We start from the raw sequence: 22,268 nt of genomic DNA, 5'->3' as shown, positions 1-22,268 counted from the left end.
GCATACAGCAATGGATTTGATGAGGCAATGGGTAGACTAAAGTAGTAAAGAGTATTTTTTGAAAAGGTCAATGTCTTGATTGAGAAATGTACATTTTATACAAGTGACTATGGTAGCCATGAGACAGTGGGCAGGTATGATTCTGCTTTGCATGACATAGGGGGAAACTGTGGTTTCGGTTCCTATTTTTACCAGGTTATGTGAAACCAATTATTGGTACATAATGATTCCAACAAAATTCATAACAACAAAAGTACTTAATAGAAAAAATTCTCCTGTTTAGAAAGTTTAGGAGATAGCATAATCCATTGAAATGCTGGTCGGTCAGATTACGGAGCTATATCAAGAAAGGAAATCATATTTATTGCATGTGAAGATGAAGCATGCCAGGGGGAAGGTAGGGGCTGACACCTGCACATCACTCAGCTCATTTGTTGCACTTCTTTAAGAGCATAGATTTATAGAGGTAGGAGAATGTCTTGTTGGGAGAGAGTCTCAGATGGAGCAGTCAAGCTCATCCAGTTGGGTGCAAATGATGCCCTGCGTCGAGTAGAAGCTGCAAACGGTTTGACATTTTGCTACACGGTTTCATCAGAGAAAGAGAAAAAGCACGATAGCTATTGGCCGAGTCAATGTTTTGTAGCCATGGCTGGAAGTAATTTTAAAAAAAAGGGTTATGAGGGGGCAGGCGCTAGTCCTGTTATAGCTTCTTTCAAAACGTTTAGCCTTGTATGACCCCGAGGCCACAACGAGGGAGAGAAGGACAGATGAGAGGGGATGGGGAGCAGATGGACCACTGAGGGTGGGCAAGCATAAGGACAACAGAGGGTCTGGAGAACTGTTGGGGGTAACCACACAGATAAGGAGAGTGGGTGGGTGAAGCAGGGGCAACCACATGGACAATGGAGATTGAGTTGGTGGGCAGTGGCAAGCACATGAATAGATCACAGGAGAAGTAAACGGAGACAGTTGAAAAAAATACATTCAATAAGAGTTTTTAAAGAAAAACAAAAAAGTTGCACCGGAAAGAAATAGAGGTGGAGGGACACAAGTAATGCGTCCATGCTCCAGGGAAGGGACAAACACTCAAAGAGAAAGGAAGTCTATGGAAGCTGACTAATAACAGGCAAATAAATGAGAGTGACAATAAAGCCAACCAATGGTAATCAAAGGGTGGCCTCAAAGCCCTCTGTAAGGTAACAAGATATCTTGTGAGACCTAAAAAGGAGAAAGAAAGCATAAGGAAGTGCAAGGCTGGCTTTATCCACAAGGAGATATGGAATACTGAGTTAATGGATGGAGAACACCAAAATGTATTTACAAGCCCCCTTGTGACACATTTCCTCAGCCTGAGAGTCACTTTTGTGACGCTCCAGAGGAGCAGTATGCAGACCCCAATCTAAATGTCATGCAAAGCCACTATGCATGGCTTTTCATGGCCTCGTAGATTGGGAGTAAAGCAAAGCAGCGCAAGTCGCTGCCTTGCCTTACTCTGCATCAAAGAGGTGTCCTATGGGTGTAGCCAAGGGTATTTCCCCACAACAACCATGGACCTTGACGCTGCCCCACATTTACAATTGCTTATAAACCTGTGGCAGCACCAAACCCTTGCAACACCCTAGAGCAGGCGTAACAAGGAGAAATGTCTACATTTCTCCTAGTTTTTTCCTCTTTTCACGAGGGCAGCACACACAGAACAAAGAAAACGCCTCTCGCGATTGTTTTTGTGCAGGAAGGTGCCCATTCCTGCACAAAAAACACTTGTGCCAACAACAAAGACATCCTTGCACCATGGTGCAATGGTGTCTGAGTTGGCGAAGGACTGCAAAAGGTGCAACAGAGCTGGCTGAAAGGACAAGGATGCACATTGTCTTGTAAATACAGTGAATAACTGCTTTTTCTAATTGGCATAGGGCAGTGCAGCAAGAAACCTTGCACGCTGCCCTACACTCATTTCTTGTAAATAAGCCCTCCTGTAATTCTGATCGTCAGAGAGTTGCGGGAGTGGAAGCAAAAGGTAATCTTGAATTTATGTGCACTAAGTACAATCATTCTGGGCAGTTTGTTGGTCTTGTTAAAAGATGTTGGTAGGCTGACCTCATTCCGAGCTGAGTTGGATGCATGTGGAAGTACCATGAAGGCAGGGAAGTGGTCAAATGTTTGAGTGATGAGGATGGTCAATTGCAGTTGAAAAGTTAGAGTTAATGTTTGATAGATGTGAGCAGTCAGGTCTTAGCACATTTCCTGGAGCAGTTAAAAGCAGGCTTGAAGAAAGCATACTGGATGGGTTCTTGTGTAAAGGGTCAGGGGAGAGGTAGCCGTAGGAAGAAGAATGCAAATGCCTTGCATAAAAATGGATGAAATAGGCTGAAACGTGTTGAGGGGTACTGAACAAAGGTTGCCACGGGTATGCTTTGGGACAGGGTAGTTCTTCAACCTTCATACCATGCCATCCCTAAAAGGCCAGGATTTGTTTCCCTCCTTCTATTTTGTTGAGTTATTTTCCTAATCTGTTTATGTCCATGATCCTCGTTTTCCTTTTCTGCCATCCTCTATTCTTTGCTGTGTTAATTAAGAGGTGAAGGCTTGTTATATCTCGGATCCAGGACAAAAGTAGGAGGGACGGAACATTGGGTTTAGATTGTCATCTAAGAATAAAGCAGGTCCCATCTTCACAAAGAGGAAATAAGATTCATAATTGGCAGTTTACCCCTCACAGAGAAATGTTCTGCTGTGAATGCTGACTGCATTATTGTTTAAGTCAGCCATCCTAAAGCAGCCTCAGGTGCTGACATTGCAGTCAAAGTCCTTGCTTTGAATATATGGAACTTACCCACAGTGAAGAGAAGGTAAAGGTAACTCAGACTCAAAAGCTGGATGTAACAGCGGGGTAGCTCCTCTGTATGAGCCACTGGACAGCATGAACCATTCCTTGTACCTGTCAGGGCAGACTTGGGTGTGAAAATAAGGGGAAGATGTAGACTTTGGCGGACAGAGTACAGTCGATTAGGGTGGCAGAGAACATTAAATCTGGCAGACGATAGTCTTTTAGGGTGACAGAGGTAGAGATGAGCTTTAGCTCAGCGGTCATCTCTGTACATCGAAAGAATCCAGAGGCATGGCTATCCCCTTTAAGGTACAAAAAACGTGGTTCCATTCAAGGCACACATTTTGGTGGGCGACCGTCAAAACTGACGGCGAACGTCCACCAAACTTTCAACATAATTTGTTTTTCAAAAACAAGCTCTCATAGTGGGAGTCTATTTCTCTCAAACAAAACAACAAATTACCCTCTAAGGAAACGGACCATTAGTTGTGTGGCCTGCATAAGTAATTGGTTCCTGTGGGAGGACAAATGTGGATCTAACACCCCATTGTAGCACTTGACTCTCTCAGGCTAGCGGAGCAGAGCAGTCCAATGTCTACTCAAGGGTGGTGGGTTGGGTTAGTAACCACCATTCGCTGGCAGGCAATAATAACACTAAATAAATACATTTCTTTATCAAAAGTAAAAGTACAAGCACTGACTGCACAATTATTACACACACACACTACTAAATACTATGCAGCAATTAACGCACTGACTTTTTCCACCAGCAGTATGTATATTTGTAATTATCTCTAACTCCCTAAAGGGTTGGGGGGTCGCTAGAGGGCGCACTGCAGCATGGCCGCACTGCCGTGAGGCTCCTGCAGCCCGGAGCTCATATCCGTCCTTTTATCCTGCTGATCGTCACCATTCCCTGCCCTGACCCTGGATTCTGCCTTGGTTAGCTGCTGACCGCACTCGGTCCAACTCCTGCGCCGATCGGAGCTTGCTGGCCGGAGTTAGAGGTCCCGGGAGATTCACCGCCGGGCGCTCTGGAGGACAGGTGCTCCGCGGTCCGGCGTCTCAGCCCACTCTAGTCCGCTGCTTCACACGTGGGGTGGAGGCCCGATCCCCTCCCCCTCAGGGACTCTTCGTAGCTGCCCGCTTGGCCGCGTCCGGCGGCTGTGCCTGGGGCTCGTCTCCAGTGGTGCCGTGACAGGTGTCACCTTGGACTGCGGCGGAGGAGCTGCGGCGGGGACGCCGACATACCCTCTGACTTGAGGGACGGCCATTGCGCAGAGGGGAGTGGCGGGGCGTCCACGCCTGCTCGTGCCCCCATCTGTGGTGCTTTCCTGACCGCCTGGCCTCTGACAGATACGGACGGCGGTGGATTGTAGTGGGGAAGGCAGCTACTGGAGGGGATTGCTGGCCGCACTGCTGGGATACCGCCCTTACACCATTTGGCGCCATTTTCGTCGCAGCGGTTGATATATGGCGGGGCCTGCCGTGCTGGATACTGCGGCAGGGTGCTCCATTGGCTATAATAGTGCCAGATCCATCTGAATGCGCTGTCAACTGTTTCCTCCTGCTGTGTATCATATGCCACGCTGTCTTTGGTTGTACTGCCCTGCTCTTTGGAAGACGTCGTCGGAACTGGTATCTGCGCATTACCCCTGTCGCAATTCGTAAGTGGCGCTACCCTTTCTGCTCTTTGGTGTGCGGTGTTGGGCCACTGTTGTGCCCTTTCAGACTCCTTTCGCCTGCTATCCTAGAGGCTGCCCTCTGCTACCCCGAAGGTGGCTGCGAGCTGTGACTGTTGGAGGGGGCTGGTCACAGAAAAACGCGTCGATACTGTGTGGATATGAGAACAATACGCCCCAATCTTGGATTTTGATGTGCTGCGTGCTCTATTTGGTGCATAACATTGGTTGACGACCGTAGATTTGTACCCAGGGATCCCTTCACTTCTCCTTGTACATTGCTGTGGGAGCTGCTTCGAGCTGTGTGTGTGTAACTATGGGGAAACCGGACAATAAACAGCCTAAGCTCTCATTTGACTCTACAGCTTCTAGGAGGGGCGTTCGCCTGGTACAGGAGGCAGGGAGTTCGCGATCCCCCCCCCCCGCCTGTCGCTGATGCTAGTCCGCAGCCCACCACCCCGGATTTCCAGCAGATGATGCAGGAAATGCGGCAAGGCTTCGCCACCATTGTGGACAAAGTGGACAAATTATCATCGCGCATGGACGCAGTGGTGCAAAAACTTGATGTTCATGAGGAGCGCCTGACCACGGCGGAGCAGCGCATCTCGGATCATGACGACACTGCGGCCGCCCATACCTCTCAGCTGGCGAGGATGGACAATATCCTGAGGGTAATAGCCGCTAAGAATGAGGAGTTGGAGGCGAGAAGTCGGCGTAATAACGTACGCGTGGTAGGTGTGCCGGAAAAGACGAACGTGGGGAAAATGGAGACGTATGTGGAAAGGCTGCTGGTTGGTGCGATAGGAGCGGAAGCGTTCTCCACGCAGTTTATTGTGGAACATGCACACCGATCCCTTGGGCCGCGGCCGGCCTCAGGCGCTGCACCGCGTCCTATCATTGCACGCCTCCTGAACTATCGGGATCGTGACGCGGCTCTTCGTGCGGCTCGCACTACCCGCTCGCTTTCCTTTGAGGGGGTCAATTTCACTCTATATCAGGACTTCACTCCGATGGTGCAGGAGCAACGACGCAAATTTCTGGCGGTTAAGAAAAAGCTTAGAGACCTCTAGGTGGACTACGCCTTGCTGTACCCTGCGAAGCCGAGGGTGACTCATTAGGCGAAGCAGACTTTCTTCACGAATCCGCAACAGGCGGAGGACTTTGTGAAGCGTCTCCGGAGGGAACGGGCTGCTAATGGCCGGCAAGATGAGGTGGGACAGGATGGCCACCGCTCGGCGAGGGAGGAGGAGGACGACTGAACAGGTTTCTAGCGGCATGGAGGCTGTGGTACACACTTTGCGCTGACACTTGTATGGCTGCCATTGGAGCCTGGGTTTCCCCGGGCATGTACTGTTGAGGGTAGATGTGTGGGTCACCGGTCTGTTCCGGGAGTCCGCTATTTGAGGTTGTCGGGGGGGGCGTTGGTTGATGGTGATACTTAGCTCCGGGCACCCACTACCACACTGCGCCTGAGTCGGATCTTCGCCCTGCGGTTGGAGGATCGGCGTAGTGTGAGAGGGTGGTACTGTGCACCTCTGGTGGGCACCCCACCGGGAATACCCCACTATTGTTGAGTTTCTTTGTACGACTGCTTTTTGGATGGATGGATGGATGAATGGCGTGAGGGGAGGGGGGGTGGTAGGGGGTCCTGACAGTTCGGGGTTGGTCAGGTGGGCGGGGGGAGGGGAAACTGCGCTGACAGTTTATCTTTCACTTGATGCTTGTGCTGGACGCGCGTTGTTATCTGGGTGTAATGCGTGCCTGTTGCACGGTTGTTCTTGTTTGTGTTGGGGAGGGGGGGGTTTGGTTCTGTGGATGGAAGACGGCATGGATGAATGTGGTGTGCGGTACGCGGGGGGGTCGGTATATGCAGCGGTAACGTTCCACTGCTTCGACTCGGGGACATTGCCTGGTGCAGTGCTTCAGCATGCCCTATCGCACGTTCCTTATGAGTGATGTCTGTCGAGGTGTTAGATAGGATATCGATCTTGTCTTGGAATGTGCGTGGGCTCAATGATGCCAGGAAATGTCGTAATGTACTGCACTCTCTGGATAGACATGCTATACAGGTGGCGTTGCTGCAGGAAACGCATCTGCGCCAAGCGCCTGCACATGCGTTTGGAGGGAGGTGGGCCACAGTGAGGAAGTTTTCATCGTACTCCTCTTACGCACGTGCGGTTGTTATACTGATCAAGAAATCACTTTCATTCCAGGAGCTGGGGTCACGCGTAGACCCAGACGGGAGATATGTGCTGTTGTGGGGGAGGATTGGGCAGGTCACTGTGCTTTTTGTGAATTGTTATGCACCGAATGTTGATACACCTGCTTTTTTTCTTACACTATGGGGCCATGTTCTTGCAGTAGAAGCCTCACACATTGTATGGGGGGGTGATTTCAATTTGGCAATGCGGGCTCTTGAGGATAGATCGGAGGGGAGCTCTCAGTACAATGTCCAAGCCAGGGATGTCTTACGGGGCATTGTGGAGGAGGCAGGCTTGATTGATAGTTGGAGATATGCACACCCCACGGGGAGGGAGGGCACGCATTTCACAGCACAGGCCCGTACCTGGGCGAGACTGGACTATGTCTTCCTCTCCAGGGGACTACATGGTGTGGCACACCTCCCCAGGACGTACTCAGACCACTGTCCAGTTAGGGTTATGTTATCGGTGCCTGGACTGCACAGACCACGGCCACCTTGGAGACTTTTCCCTTCTGCCCTGTTGGATCCCATCTTTAAGGCGGAGCTAGGCGAGGAAGTGGAGGCTTTTTTCCCGAGGAATAGGGGTTCTGTAGATAGTGTGGAAGTGATATGGGAGGCATTTAAAGTTACCATTCGGGGGGTCACTATCTCCTAGAGCTGTGGGGTACTTAGGACTATTGTTCGTACGCTCGCAAGCTTAGAGGCTGATTTACAACAGCTGGAAAGCGGGATGCTGGATGGCCCTGATCCTGACCTCGTGCATCAGTTTAGGGGTAAACTTTCAGAGTATGAGGAGGAAGCAGCCAGGGAGGCGAAGCATAGGGGGAAGTACTGGACGGCGAGGAGGTACTGCGAGGGTGAGAGACCTGGGAAGGTACTTGCCGCACTTACGAGACATCAGAGGCATAGTTCAGATGTGTTGGAACTGGTTTTGCCGGATGGCACGCGCTGCAGAGACACGAAGGAAATTCAGGACACGTTTATACATCATTACACACACTTATACACTTCACAGCAATCGGGAGATGTAAGGTATGGGGGTTTTCTGGACGATCTGGCGCTCTGTTGGCTATCTGACGATCACAGGGCGTTTCTGGGTAGACCGCTTGAGGTGGAAGAAATCAGAAGTGCCATTATGTCTCTTAATAACGGGAAGGCTACAGGGCTGGATGGTCTCCCCGCCGAATTCTATAAATGCTACGTGGATATTATGGCTCCGGTGCTCCGGGAGGTATTCGAGGACTCCCTTGAGGTGGGGAGATTGCCGGGGTCTATGAGGGAAGTTGCTATCACCTTGTTGATCAAACCTGGAAAGGATCCCCTGGACGTGGGGTCCTATAGGCCTCTTTCATTGCTTAACTGTGATGTTAAAATATTGGCGAAAGTATTGGCGACACGGCTCTCGGAGCTTATGCCCGTTATAGTCTTACCTGACCAGTCCGGATTTGTGCCTGGCCGGGCAACATCTCATAATCTTCGAACACTATTCTCCTTGATTTCGACAATAGCTCCTGAGCTCCCGGTGGCTGCTGTTTTTTTGGACGCTACGAAAGCGTTTGACTCAGTGGAATGGGGTTACTTGATAGATGTTATATGCAGAATGGGATTTCCTCGGATATTTATCTCATGGGTCAAATTGCTGTACACTGACCCGGTGGCGAGGGTGGTTGTGAATGGTGTGCTTTCCTCCCCTTTTCCAATCACGAGGGGGACCAGGCAGGGGTGTCCTCTCTCTCCCCTCCTGTTTGCCATTGCCATAGAGCCTCTTGCATGTAGGGTTCGCCAATTACATCAACTGAGCGCGTTTAATTGTTTTCAGCGTCAAATTGGGATATCTCTGTATGCGGACGATGTTACACTATATGTGAAAGATCCGCAGGTGCATCTTAACGCGATACTACGTGAGTTTGTTGCCTTTGGCGGTATTTCTGGAGTACATATCAATTGGCAGAAATCCCAATTCTTTCCGCTCACTGCAGCGGTTCATCGATTCCCACTTGACTACCCTCTGGAGTGGTGTGATTCGGAGCTACGGTATCTTGGTATTGTGGTGGCTTTGAACAAGGAAGAGACGATCAGGCTTAATTATGGCGTCGCCATAACTAGACTGGCAGATAACGTTACGAGATGGATGTCTTTGCCTCTGTGCATGGCGGGTAGAGCGTCTCTGATAAAAATGGTGGTATTGCCTCGCTTCCTGTACCTGTTTCAGAATATTCCATATCATCCTGGGGCGTATTTTTTCACACGACTCCGCTCGGAGCTGATTCGACTGTTCTGGGGGGGCAAACAGCCGCGAGTGGCATGGTCTACATTAACGTTGCCTTATGTCGATGGGGGCTTTGACGTCCCTGATTTTGGGCTTTATTATGTTAGCGCCCAGGCGCACTATGCGTACCACTGGATGCGCCCCACACCGTTTATGCCTCAGGTAGCTGCTGAACAGTGGGTTGCTCATCCTCTCCCATTGGAGGGCATGATACTGGGGAATGTTGGGGACATAGATACTCCCCAGACAACGGTGACGTGTACGATTGATGCTTGGAAACGAGTTGCGGGGCGCTGGATCTTGCATTCCTCTACTCACCTGCGCTGCCTATGGTGTATCACCCTGCTCTGTCCTTGTTGCAGGAGACAGGGTTCCAACGCCTGTGCAAACGTCTTGTGATACTTACTTGGGGGGACCTTTTTCATGAGGGCACCTTCCGTACCCATGAGCAATTTTTGGGTGGTGGGGAATACTCCCCTTTGGAGATGTTTTATTATGTCCGGTTACGGCAGGGCCTGAGGACGCTGCTGCCTGAGTTCCCCAGGGAGCCAGGCGTAGCTTTACCGCTCCACGTGCTGTTACTCTCCGATGGGCGTCACTTGGTTTCTAGGTTGTATGGTGCCATCAGGAAGCAGCGGGTTACGTCATCTAGTCGGGTACACGAACAGTGGAATGCTGAGCTCGGGATTTCTATCTCTGATGAACAATGGGCATACTGTTGTGGTGTGACTGCCAATATCTCCTCTAGTTGCCGTTTAAAAATCATACACTATAAATTCATACAACGATTCTATTACACTCCAGCTAGAAAACTCAGGTTCCGGTTAGCGGAAGACGATAGATGTGCTCGTTGCCATGCGACGGGTGCCGATTTCCTTCACCTGGCATGGGAGTGTGGGGCCATTTCAGAATACTGGGTGCAGGTTCATGACGCCCTTCAGGTCATGACTGAGGATGGGGTATTGTTCGACCCTATGGTCCTATTATTAGGATATACTAAGGAGGTGCCGGCGCTCTATCGTAGATTTGTGGATGTAGCTTTACTGTTGGCAAAACGGCGAGTGGCCTGTTGTTGGGGGCGGGGTAGGGTACCGCGGTTTGGAGACTGGCTGAAGGATGTCCTTTACTGTCAGGACCAATATAATGTATACGCAGAAATGATGCCTGTGCGCTGTAGGCCTAAGGACTTTTGGAGCCCGCTGCAGGTGTACCTACTTACCAGGGCTGTGCAGGATTCTGATTTGGACAGTGAAGATCGGGTTGGGGTAGGCTGACGGGGTAACATTTGATGGGCATCCACTTCTGTCTACCAAACACCATATGACACTGCGACCGGGGAGATCTCTCTATGCTACTGCTTGGTTGCTTGCGTGGGTTGCACTGTATGGTCATTGGGGAGGGAGCGGGGGATCACTGCCTGCTCCTTTGCGGTGATGCTTATAATACCTCAACTCAATGACTGTTGAACTGTGGGTGTGAGCCCACTGCACTGATGCTGTTCTCCTTCATGGAAGGGTGTATGCTTTGTTTCCACACTACTGATGCACTTGTATGTTCTGTACAGATGTGTTGCACCTCATTTGCTTGTTGTTGTCGTGACCCCATAACTGTCAACCTTGTTATACGTTTTGACTTGGCACCTGGACTTTCCATGTACGCTACTGCATTGCATTATCCCTGATTCTTCGTATGCTTTGTATATGCGTCACTACTGTCTTTTGCTTGTCTTCCAATAAAAAAAGGTTTAAAAAAAAAAAAAAAAAAAACTCCCTAAAGGGTTATATAAACACATCAGGTATCTCTATTGACTTGGTAAAAGGTACAAGATCAACAGACCACATGTAAGTAAAATAATACCATAATTTTAGGAGTAAATGTAAAAATCAATAGTAACCCTGTGTAAATATGCTTTAGTAACATTAATACGTTCATGTACTTTGACCGGTAATCACTGTCATCATTATTATACCAATAAAGGATTAAAAAAATTAACATCACATATATCCTACCTGTGAGAGACAGATAAAAAAGACATCATGCTGTCCACTCTCAATAGGGTGGGCAGCATAATGCCTATCTCTACGACAGCCAAACAGGAACAGCTGAAGATGTTTTCTGTCAACAGAGCCAACAGGGGACAGAAACTGACAGAAACCTCATTTAAAGATTGTAGATCTAGGGTTTGGCAGACAGGGTACTCTGTTGCAAACACAGCAAACTCTAAATCAGCCCCATATTCTTTAAAAAGAGAGGATTTTTTGTCTTTTGCAAGCCTTGGTGAACACTGCATGAGGGTACGCAGTGTCTTCTCTATAGTTCAAATGTTAGGTCCTGACGGGTTTGAGGGAATTGCACAGGTAAACAGATAGATATGATTTTCCGATAAGCATGGAGCAGTATAATCTACTTGAACAAATATCTTTGCTGTTGGGGATCCAGTTCTACTGTTTATTCTTCTTAACAAGATTGATGTTGTTGGGACAGAAAAGTCCTCTGCATAGTGAGAGACATACCCCTGCTCTGAGTGCCCAACTGTATTGTTGTCTGGATCCCTAATGCAGATTTTCTGACATAGGCGAACAAGGATCATGTGTGTGTGTCATGACATAGCCCTCTCTCACAGATTGCAGTTTGGTTGAACGCGAAGGTGTGCCCAAAGCGCTACCCTCATAGTGGTGGAAGGCTACAACCTTCCCCAGGAGTTAAACAGCGCAAGCGCAGTGGTAGCGACACACATTGTTGGGAACAGGTTCTTTTTACCCTTTGCCACTGGAGTAAGGCCTACAGGCACACTCACCTTTTGAAAAGTTCTGCTGCTGTGTGTTTAACTCTCCCCTGGCTTACATCAGGTTGATGTGAAAGTGCGTGCATGATGAAAACATTTGCTGAGTGCAAGTGTGCTTGCAAGGAATACAATACACCTAGGGAGAAGTGTAGTTCAGTGCGCACATGGTAAACGTGTGTGCTGGCAAAGTACGCTTTTAAAATAACATACACTTGTGCAGTACAACGAGACTGCAGTACTGAACAGTGTGCACAGACTGAGTGTGTGTGCTGCATGTGGGAATGCTGGTGGTAGCGGAATACTTGAGGACAACAGTACAAGGCAGTGTGTGTGCTGTGCATGTACCCTATGTGAATGTACCCTATGTGCAGAAGTGCCTCCACTACTACATAACATGGAAGTTCTTGGGTTCCATTTTGAGAAGCCCAGGCCTGCCTGGTGAACACATGGGAGTAGAGGAATCCCCCAGACAGAAATGTGTATTAGTGCATTCCTGTGAGCTGGGTGGGACAAGCACTGGATGAGGGGAGAGCCGGGCTCTCCCTGTGCATTTCAAAGGGCTCTTTGATTCAGTGGCAGATCACCAGGAAAGGGGTCTGGGCATATCTCAGGAAGAGGGAGATGGGGCTGATGAGAAAATCATAAAGAGTAGGGCTGAGGACCCAGGTTTAGCAGTTGATGCACATATCACTGTGGTTGACATTCACGTGAGAACTCCGGCCACTCCCATGAGTCCCACTAGAGGTGAGAGGACAGGGGGTGACCTGACAACTACTAGAGCTCTACCTCAAGGGGACTTTGTTATTGCTTTTTTGAATGTCGTTAGCCTTTGCATGTGTAAAGTTAGAATAAAATAGTTATTTTTATACAAAAACAAGTATTTGACTGGACATTGATTTATTGACGCGCTGCCCGCATGTTGAGTTATAAGTTGTGTTCACTGAACTGTATGTGAGCTTCCTCTAAGGGACCCTTGACAGTTGAGTAGCGTAGCTCGAGCAGAGAGTCAAGTATAGAAGGCGGCGCTTGGCCTAATAGAGCAGGATCCATAGTAGGTTCGCCCGTGACATCAGAGGTAGAAGGCCTCAACCGCCTCCTGGAGCCGAGTAACTCCTGCATGCCTCGTGGCCTCTGGAACATGGTTCAGAGACGTCTTTGATAAATCATACCATCAGCTACATCAGCATGAGTACTATTTACTATTAGTCCACACTAGCTCAAGTAATCACAACTTTGGAGCGATAATTCCTGTGAGTAAGAGTACAAGCTACACAAACACTGAAAGGCTTAGGAGAGCCCTCCTTACTGAGGGTCACTTTGTTCCCGCTCCTGTCCACCTTTTGCATGAAAACATACTGTGGATTTGAAGAAATAACTCTCACTCCTTAATTTTGGACTCCATAGTAAGAGCCAGAAAGTGTCACTCAGGGTTGGAATGGAAAATGCAATATCTAAGGCAGCTGTACAGAAAATAGGGCCGCACACACACCTATACATACATGTATTATTTGTTCTTTTTTACAGCTTATTCTGAGACAACCAACTCCTTCACTAAGAGCAAAAGGTATAGTATACCATTCCCAACTTTGCACTGCCACAGACAAGCTTATGACATACCTGTATAAATTTTGGCCAGAAGCGCTTTTTTTCAATACCAAGAAGTATGTGTAGCAGCTCCAAGACCGACAGCAGCTGGCAAACACGCATCACGTATCCCATTGCATAAAATGTATCGGCAAAGGCATCTGAATATGCAAAAAACAGACAAATGATGAGACTGTACATGATACAACTGGAAAAACTTCACCTCATTTCTATTTTCAAAATTATACATAACATATCCATTCCTATACTTTAGCATAATGTACAGATGTGTACATCCAACATCTTCAGCAGCTAGCAGTGTACTATCATAGTAATACGTTTCCCTGGATCCACACCGTACTCAGCATGTAAACTTACAGTAACCTGGTCCTGAAGATGACCTTAAGTTATTTAAGGTCGAAACGCCATTGACCTCCCAGCGCAAACCTTGGAGCAACTCTACTTTTCACGAAATTGTCTATCCATTGTAAAACAATTCATTCCAAAACTAATTGTGAACAAAAAATACCTTGTCTATATTATTAAGTGTGTTTACCTTGCGCCTTTCCTCGCTGTGTCACTTGTCACTTGCGCCGCTCACCATATGTCTCATGAGCACCCATGTGCACAAGTTCTTTCGGGTTACGTACACATTTATTGTAAGCAGTGCTGATACTGTTCTTTGTATTATTTTTCCCTAAATACAGATTGCTTTGTGCATCTCTCACCAACTCTTGAGTCTCTCTTCTCCTTCTTTTTTGCAATATGATGTGCATGTTTTATTTAACGGTCTTATAAACATTACCTGTTGAGACATTGTTTTTGTTATATAGTAGAATTGAGTGGCATAGAGAGCAATGGTGTAGAGTGGAATAGTGTGCTGTTGTGCAGAGTAATTGGAGTAGAGCGCAGTGGGGTACTGTGCCTTGGTTTAGAGTAGGTTGGTGTAAAGTGCAGTGATGTAGGGTGGAGTAGAGTGAAACAATCTACACTACGCCACTGCACTATGTTGCTGCTCTGTACGTCAGAGTTGAGTGCAGTGGAGTGGTGCAGGCTAGAGTGGAGTGGTGCATGGTAGAGTGCAGTGGCATAGAATAGTGGCGTAGAGTGCACTGGTTTAGAATGTCGTGGCGCAGAGTGCAGTATTGCAGAGTAGAGTGCAGTGTGATGGAGTGCAGTGGTGCACAGTAGATTACAGTGGCATGGAGTGTAGTGGCATGCAGTGGTGTAGAGTGCAGTGGTGTAGAGTGCATTGGCGTAAAGTGCAGTAGAGTAGAGTGGCAGAGAGTTCAGTGGTGGAGAGTGCAGTGGCGTAGAGCAGAATGGTGCAGAGTGGAGTGGCACAGAGTAAAGTGATGTAGAGTGCAGTAGTGCAGCGTAAAGGGACCTATAGTCCAATGGTGTACAGTAGAGTGGCATAGCATGCAGTAATGCAGCGTAGTTGGCGTGGAGTGCAGTGGCATAGTGTGGTGCAGAGTATAGTGGCATACACAGCAGTGGCGCAGAATAGAAAAGAGTGGTGTATAGTGCAGTGACATAAAGTGTTGCAGAATAGAGTAAAGTGGCATAGAAGCGCACAAAAGATAATGTGTGGAAATGTCATCACCTAGTATATTGTTGTATTTTGATCGTATTAAAATATTTGTTTCCACCACACTTCAGAATTACCCAAAAATTTGGTTCATTTGTGCTTTCCTTATTCTGATATATTCTGAAATATCTGCACAGTTCATTTACAGACATTTAAATGTTGTTGTGTGCTGGAAAAAAATAACATCGTACAGCTTTCCTCAAGCACACCTCCAATAGCCAGCATCATTGTCACATAAATACTTTCATTTTGAATTCAGAGAAAGAAAATAAACTCCAAGTTCCCTGGAAGACAAAGCCTGACATTTGACCTCACAGCAAACGTGACAAAATAAGAACAAGGTTTAAAGGCCTGTTTACTGACAACCAGTACTGGTGGAAGAATACAGTAAATAGGATTTGGGCAACGGAAGTGACAAACTCAAGCTGGACAGCCTAAATAAAATGAAGCCGTCAAACAGAAAGCAAGCAACAGTGAGTTACAAACCACACACCCAATGGTAAGTAATGGGTGGGATGCACTCCCACCTAAGCTTTCCGAATGTCCCCAAGATGTCATTTGCAAACCAGACGGCTGCGCTGTCTGGTAGGCTTCGACCTAAAAAAGTAATGATTTTTGTTAATGTTAATAGCTCAAAGTTCAATCTTTAATGCATGTTCTTACTTCACTATTTGCCATAGGGACAAAAAAGCGAAAAAGTGGAAGCTGGTACCTTGAGGGCTGAATGCCCATGTGATTCTTCTAACAGCGATTCTCTACCTTGGAGATTGCATACATATGAGTATATGGTAATGCCTTCGCGGGAAGCAAGTCGATTTGGCAGCTGAGGGAGGGATGAGGCTGGATTTTGTCAAGAATATCGTCAAAGGATTTGTACTTTTGCATCACAAAAGGTAGGATAGACTTGACTAGAATCATGGGGGTCATATCCTGCAGCATTTTAATTAAATACTCTGGTTCGTGGTATTATCTGTTGAGAGCATGGTACATATCCTATTAGAACTCAACTTAGTAGCTAATTCTACACCATGGACTTAATCCCAATGTTGTACTGTCCTTACAAGTCACATCTGGCTTGAGAATGAAGTGACAAGAGAACACACTTGTTGACATTTTGTTTGATTGATTAATGATGATTTTGTAGTTGATTATACACATCATTTCAGATGTCCACTTGTAATTAAACTAAAGTAACATATTGAATCATTTTAAAGTTGTACAAATGTAAAACATCACTGCAACATTAGAAGATCCAAAGATTTCAATAAACAAAATCCATTGTGCAATGTACCATGATTATTTTACAAAAAAACATTCTTCTTTTGAACCCATGTTATTTGCAATATAACGAGAAAAAGCCAAAACAGGCCTTTTGTGCAAAGTGAGAAACCCCTCACAAGCCAGGCACAGCGACTATGTTGCAGTTGTATTTTGTGAGGTATGGACAGATATATTACTGACCCTAATGAATTCTATAAATGGTTACATAGAGGGGTGGGAGTATCAACCCTAGACCCAATTGAAATTATGATTTAGAAAAAGTACACAGCAGCATTATCACAACCAGTCAAGTGTAGTGATGGGGTAACAAATTGCTATGCTTACCATGAATGTAGCTGAGCTCAATATTTCTACCTAAATGTGCCCTCTTATGCGTTTGATGTCACACGCTTACATAATGAACACGCAGGAGCAACCGCATGAGTGCGGCGTTCCCCACTTGGCATGAACACTAGACAACGTAACTAACTGGGTGACCCCATATGCCAGGAGGCTGTTTCACCATGTTTTCAAGAAAGTTTATTGCATGTAGGGTAAATGGCCAAATTGTACATTATGTAAACCAGAGGGATCTATTGTGTACATTGCTTGAAGTATAGGCACATTATAATGCTTGATTGTATTTCATGTTTGGGATAAACTCAACACCAGGTATGGTGCATGTAGTCTAATGCCCAGTGGTGAATTTGCAAGATTAATGTGCAGAATAGTATATGGAAAGGGTTTTCAATGTGGTTATGCCCATTCAAGTGTTATTGACATTTCATTTCATTGGTCATGGGTGGAAGGATGGAAGCTATCAACTGCATTATACAAATTCAGTGGTACGTCTGGTCTGGAGAGAGAACGAGGGAGGTGCAAAGGGGAGTCATGTTAAGCAAGTAGAAGCGAAATGAACCAGTAAACAAGAGGGCTTCAAACCAATACTTGTGGAAAATCACAATGTGCGGTCAGTGTAATCCTTGCTGCTCTGTGTGCCATCTTTCCCTGCATGGACACACAGATCCACTTATGTTTCATTCACTTTTTGTTTTACAGGACAAAGAAACTTGTAAGGAACAATAACTACTACTACACAAATATTGTTCAGTTCTCAATGAGTAAGATTGCTAAGATCATAGCTTTTCCATCCATTATTAATAATGAGTTTTAACAGTGGGACACTTTCTTTGTCCTATCCTCCTTTAATATATTTTCCTATGATCTCTTCTGAATTTGTGGGTACAATGATCAATTCAATCAGTGGACATCAGTGTCTTACTTTTACTGAGTTGTGTAATATTTCTCTGAATTCTTTAGATCTATTACTATGTAAATGAGAGTGACAGTAGTTCCTCTGTTAAAAAAACATGAATCCAGACTCCCCCGGAGTGAAGAGATGATCACCAATTTCCTTGCTTCAACATTTGTGGAGAAGACGGTAAATAGTGATTTATCATCTTACGTAAAGGAAAATGGACTCCTGGATACCACTCAGGTTCCATCCCTTATATGAGACAGAATCCGTTTTTGGACTTAATTACGAGTGGGTCGTTACAAGGTGCTATTCACCAAACTTTATAACTAACAAAATCACAGGGTATGTTATTTATCAGGCACAATAAATGGCGCCTTTGAAGAGTTTGTGGGGAATAACATGCATATTTTGGTGTTTAAAGCACCAGATTCCATATGGTAGAGTAAAGATCATACACATTTCCCCGGTTAAATTTTAGCAGGTTTGACAAAGGTTGAGTTATTTAACGCACCCAATAGTTAACAGATGCAATAAATAACTCCAACTCATAATTACCCTGTGCGCGAAGAGGATAAATACACCGACCCACTTATCACTAGGCCCTTAGTTGCGTTTCAGATTATCAGTGGCCTTTATTGGATAAGATTTCTCTTGTTTCTTTAAATTTGTTTACAGTCTTTGACACTCTCTCATTCCATACTCCTTCAAATACTATTTTCAATTGTGGTGAGAGGCAGTATATTGGCCTGACTTATGTATTATCTTGAGGACCTGACTGAGGACACCAACTGTGTTCAGTCTTCTCCTTGCTCCATTCCTTGTAGGGTCCTTCAAGATCCTGCTGTCTTACTTTGATTACAGCTGTTGTTTACCCTGGGCTAACTTGATCCCATCCTTTGGCTCCACTTGTATTGCTATAACACCCAGCTTGTCTTCCAAGTGGGGACAAGCCGGGGGCTCACTTAGGATCACCTTAAGGACTGTCTGGTCACCATTTCCAAATGGATGAAACATCATTTGTTGTATCTGAACAACAAAATGTCCCACTTCACTTTCGGTTGATTCTTGGGGGACTTCCAATATTTATTGCCCCCCCCCCAATCCTTTGCCAGTGTTCACTACCATTGGAGTCTACCACTTCTTCTCCAGAATGTTTAACTGGCTTCCGTCTGCTTTTGCACTCTGAAAATTCTATGGTGAATTCTTCTGCTACCCCCTATTGAATGTCCAAAGATTGGTGTCTAGTTGGCAATCGTCTCCTGCCTAGGCTATAGCATTAGCTTCACCTAGCCTTCATTCTTCGTCTATGCAATCCTTGCAGCTAGTTCAGAATGCCGCTGTGTGCCTAATGCGAGACTACACTGCCCACCACTTCATCTAACTATGTTGTCTCCCAGTGGTAAAAAAGGTTCAACATTTTTTCGGTTGAGTCTAATCAGTACTAGAACTCTTACTACGCATTTCTCCACCTGGTTTTCCACTTGTAGCAACCAATCACAGACTGCGACTTGGTAAATAAGCATTTTCTTATGTCAATCTGAAGGCTTGGGAAAATGCTTTCCCTTCATCTCAGAAGCCAGCCATATCTGCTGCTTTTTGGAAGCTTAAAACGCACCTGTTATGTAATAATACCATTACAATGTTTCAATTGTGTTCACAACTCCTTGGGCTACATGTCATGCTCTATAAATTATGATATTCCTCCCCATGCACACTCCAAGAGTGCCATATGTTTTTTAAACATTTTTATTGCCATTATCATAATATAACCAAGCAGTGTAAACAATTAACATAGTGAAGCTGCAAACAGCCGAGATACAGCCTGAGTCTTGTGATATAAGGATTCAGTAGATGATAGAACAATAAACCATCAACAGAAATGTATGTTCCCAGCGAGAGAGAAGCAAAAATGTTACTGATATTGTCAGATCAAAAATTAGGGGGAATGGTTGGATTTTATACTGCCTTACCCAGCCCTTTATTGCCTGTAGGAATGTGTCCAGTGGTGTTCCAGCCAAGCTGTAAGGTGGGTCGTAGAGGCAAAGCAATGTGGCAGGTTGGGAAGCTGAAACTCCAAAGTGGGGGGATCCAGAATTCAGAATAGGAGTCCACTCAGCCTGTAAACACTCTGGACAAAGTCCCTGCTGCCTACCCGAGGAAGAACAGTTAAAAAAATACATATGGAATCCACATTAGGATCACAGTGGCAGCAGGTCTTCCTTGAGATACTCCAAAAGGTTTGGAAGCATGGCATCCCACTCACTGGCTACGGGGTGGTTGCGTATGGCTTAAAGAAATGTTGTGACTAGTTCTAAGACCCAATTTGATTGTACATTAGAATAAAATGGGGCGTGTTGCTATTACTGGATAGACTCTTGATCACGTATTGTCACACATATGTATCACTTGTAGGAGAGCACTGAACACCCTTTTCACCACACACCCACTGTGCTGTTACATTGTTTCTTTTAATAAATAATTGATTAAATTGATGAATTTATACATTGATTGTGATATCTAAGGTCTTGGAGCCACTGCTCTTTACACTAAAGCTTACCAAGGTCCCAGATGGCACTCTGGTTCCCTTGTTACCTATAACCTAATCAGTGCAATCGCAGGATTGCAAGGGTGATCATTTGACCAAATCTTAGTGACCAATATAGGAAAGTAACGTACCAGCTATTTAACTGGCCCTTTTCACAAATAACTCACTAGTGTCAGATTTTATTCCCACATACTCAGAGGACTATTGTCAGAAAATTCTTAAAGAACCATCCCTATTCACAGAGAACAGAGATACCTCTATATCTACCACAGATCTTCCAGAAAGGTTAGAAAAATGACACATTAAATATATAGGCTTACAACTCATGATTCAAATGATGACAGAATACCTAAAGGCAGATGTAATACCAGTCAGACTGCAGGTTAGGAATATACCAGTATTCATCACAGAAGAGATGAAATACAAACAGCGTCATAATCATTAAGAAGCCACAAGTTCCGGGCACTGAATGGTGCTACGGACCGACATGGCAATTGAATATTAAAAGAAAATCCTAGAAGAAATTTCTGACTAATAAAAAGAGATTTAAAAATTCGATATCATTGCAGATCTTAATGTTACCTTGACAAAAATAGAAAAGACATTCTGAGTTTACACGTATTGACCGAAGACTACCAGGTCCAGAGCACCCACAGGCTATAAAGCTTGGGCGAGGTTTAACAGACAGAAGAAATGTGTATCCTTTTCAGAGACCGCAGAGGAGTACAGTGATAATTCAGACCCAAGGCAGGGTGCTAGTGGGGCCACCAATCAGAAAGAACAGGGCTATTGTTTGGGAAGGGATGAACCACAGAAAGTATGGAGAGGACGAGTGAGATGGAGGAATCAGGGGAGAGACAAAAAAGCTGGAAGCACTACCAATGGGGACCCCCTCAGGATTAACGGACACCCCAGTTATTCCCATTTTCAATTTATCATCACAAACCTTATCTTCAACTGCCATTTCTTTCTTAAGTTGAAGGCTGCTCTCTAGACCAACTGAGCAAGTTGATTTCCTTGATTTACATTCAGAACTCATGAGATTCTTCAGAAAGATACGATTAACGCCTTAACCGCGGTCAGATTTACCGCGGTGCGCTGAAGATTACGAAAACCCGCAGTTCATGACGAGCTCAGCTCGTCATGAGTGTACGAGAGGTGTACCTCATGATGAGCTGAGCTCGTCATGAGCGTCGAAGGGGTTAAGAGCATTCGACAAAGAAAGACCTTGTGGCACAACCGATGTCACAGGCATGCATCTTCCCTCGACATTTCTTCTTCCATCCAGCAGCCTCCCCATAGAAATATTGACTTTTGAGAAACTTGTGATTAAGGACATTCATGAATTGCAACAAAAGAATATTTCCACACCTTATATTATCACACTAGAATGACGTAAGACCCTTAATACACTTAATGACTAGTGAAGTAATTTTTCAAGTCAGCAGACCAAGGAGGTGGGATTGTATTGCCGGACATATCTATCTGATCTGTAGGTATCTAACGCCAACTAGCTAACAGAGACCATGACGATACCAAACTTACAAAGGATCCCACTAGTGATATACAAAAGGAGATCTTGAGACTTACACCAGCAACAAAAGATGAAGGGAACTTTAGCCAAAAATAATTCAATTTTTTTAACACAAAAAACCCTCACACTCTGGTGATTTATACATTGCCTAAACTGCAGAAGAATGCTTCCAGCGCGCTTGATACTTAGAATCCCTAGGCATCATTCTGGCTCTCAAGACTTGGCTCAGCTCCACTTGTTAACTATCCGCAAGCGAGGTGATTTCAAGGCACTATGCATTGCTTTTAAAGCACTGAATGGCCTTGGCCCTCAATATCTGAAACAGAAATTCAGTTGGTACCACCCGTCCAGAATCTTGCAGTCCTCCTCAGCCCTCAATGTGATGGTCCCCAAAGCCAAGAGAACTCATTGAGGTAGGAGTTTTGTACTGTGCAGTCAAGTGACGGAACCCCATTCCCTTTTATCTGAACCTTTGTGCTTTTGGGAAAGCCCTGAAAATACGACTTTTTAATCAATTGTTTTTCCTCTTTCTCTCCATGTCAGGACCTCCTGTCATCAATCTTTCGATCTTCCGTCTCTTTTCCTTCCACAGCAAAAGCGCGTAAATGCCTTCAGGCAGGCATTGGTGTACTATGCAAAAACAATTTTCATTTAATTTAATTTCCAATACCCCTGTAGGTCCATAGTTTCTGGCTGCGGTTCTAGATTTAAACCCATAGAGAAATATGTA

The 22,268-nt window shown here is 45.7% G+C and overlaps 1 protein-coding gene across 1 annotated transcript in view; it reads right to left on the bottom strand.

The window, feature by feature from the left end:
- HACD4 (3-hydroxyacyl-CoA dehydratase 4) overlaps positions 1-22,268 on the bottom strand; it is a 166,638-nt gene that overhangs the window by 79,544 nt on the left and 64,826 nt on the right. Inside the window, exon 3 of the mRNA XM_078675947.1 lies at positions 13,384-13,511. Within this exon, the coding sequence (XP_078532073.1) occupies positions 13,384-13,511 (128 nt within the window). The remainder of the gene's footprint in view (positions 1-13,383; positions 13,512-22,268) is intronic.

The sequence above is a fragment of the Lissotriton helveticus genome, chromosome 2_1, assembly GCF_964261635.1.
Source record: "Lissotriton helveticus chromosome 2_1, aLisHel1.1, whole genome shotgun sequence".
Classification (NCBI taxonomy): domain Eukaryota; kingdom Metazoa; phylum Chordata; class Amphibia; order Caudata; family Salamandridae; genus Lissotriton; species Lissotriton helveticus.
This window is presented reverse-complemented; position numbering and strand designations above follow the sequence as displayed.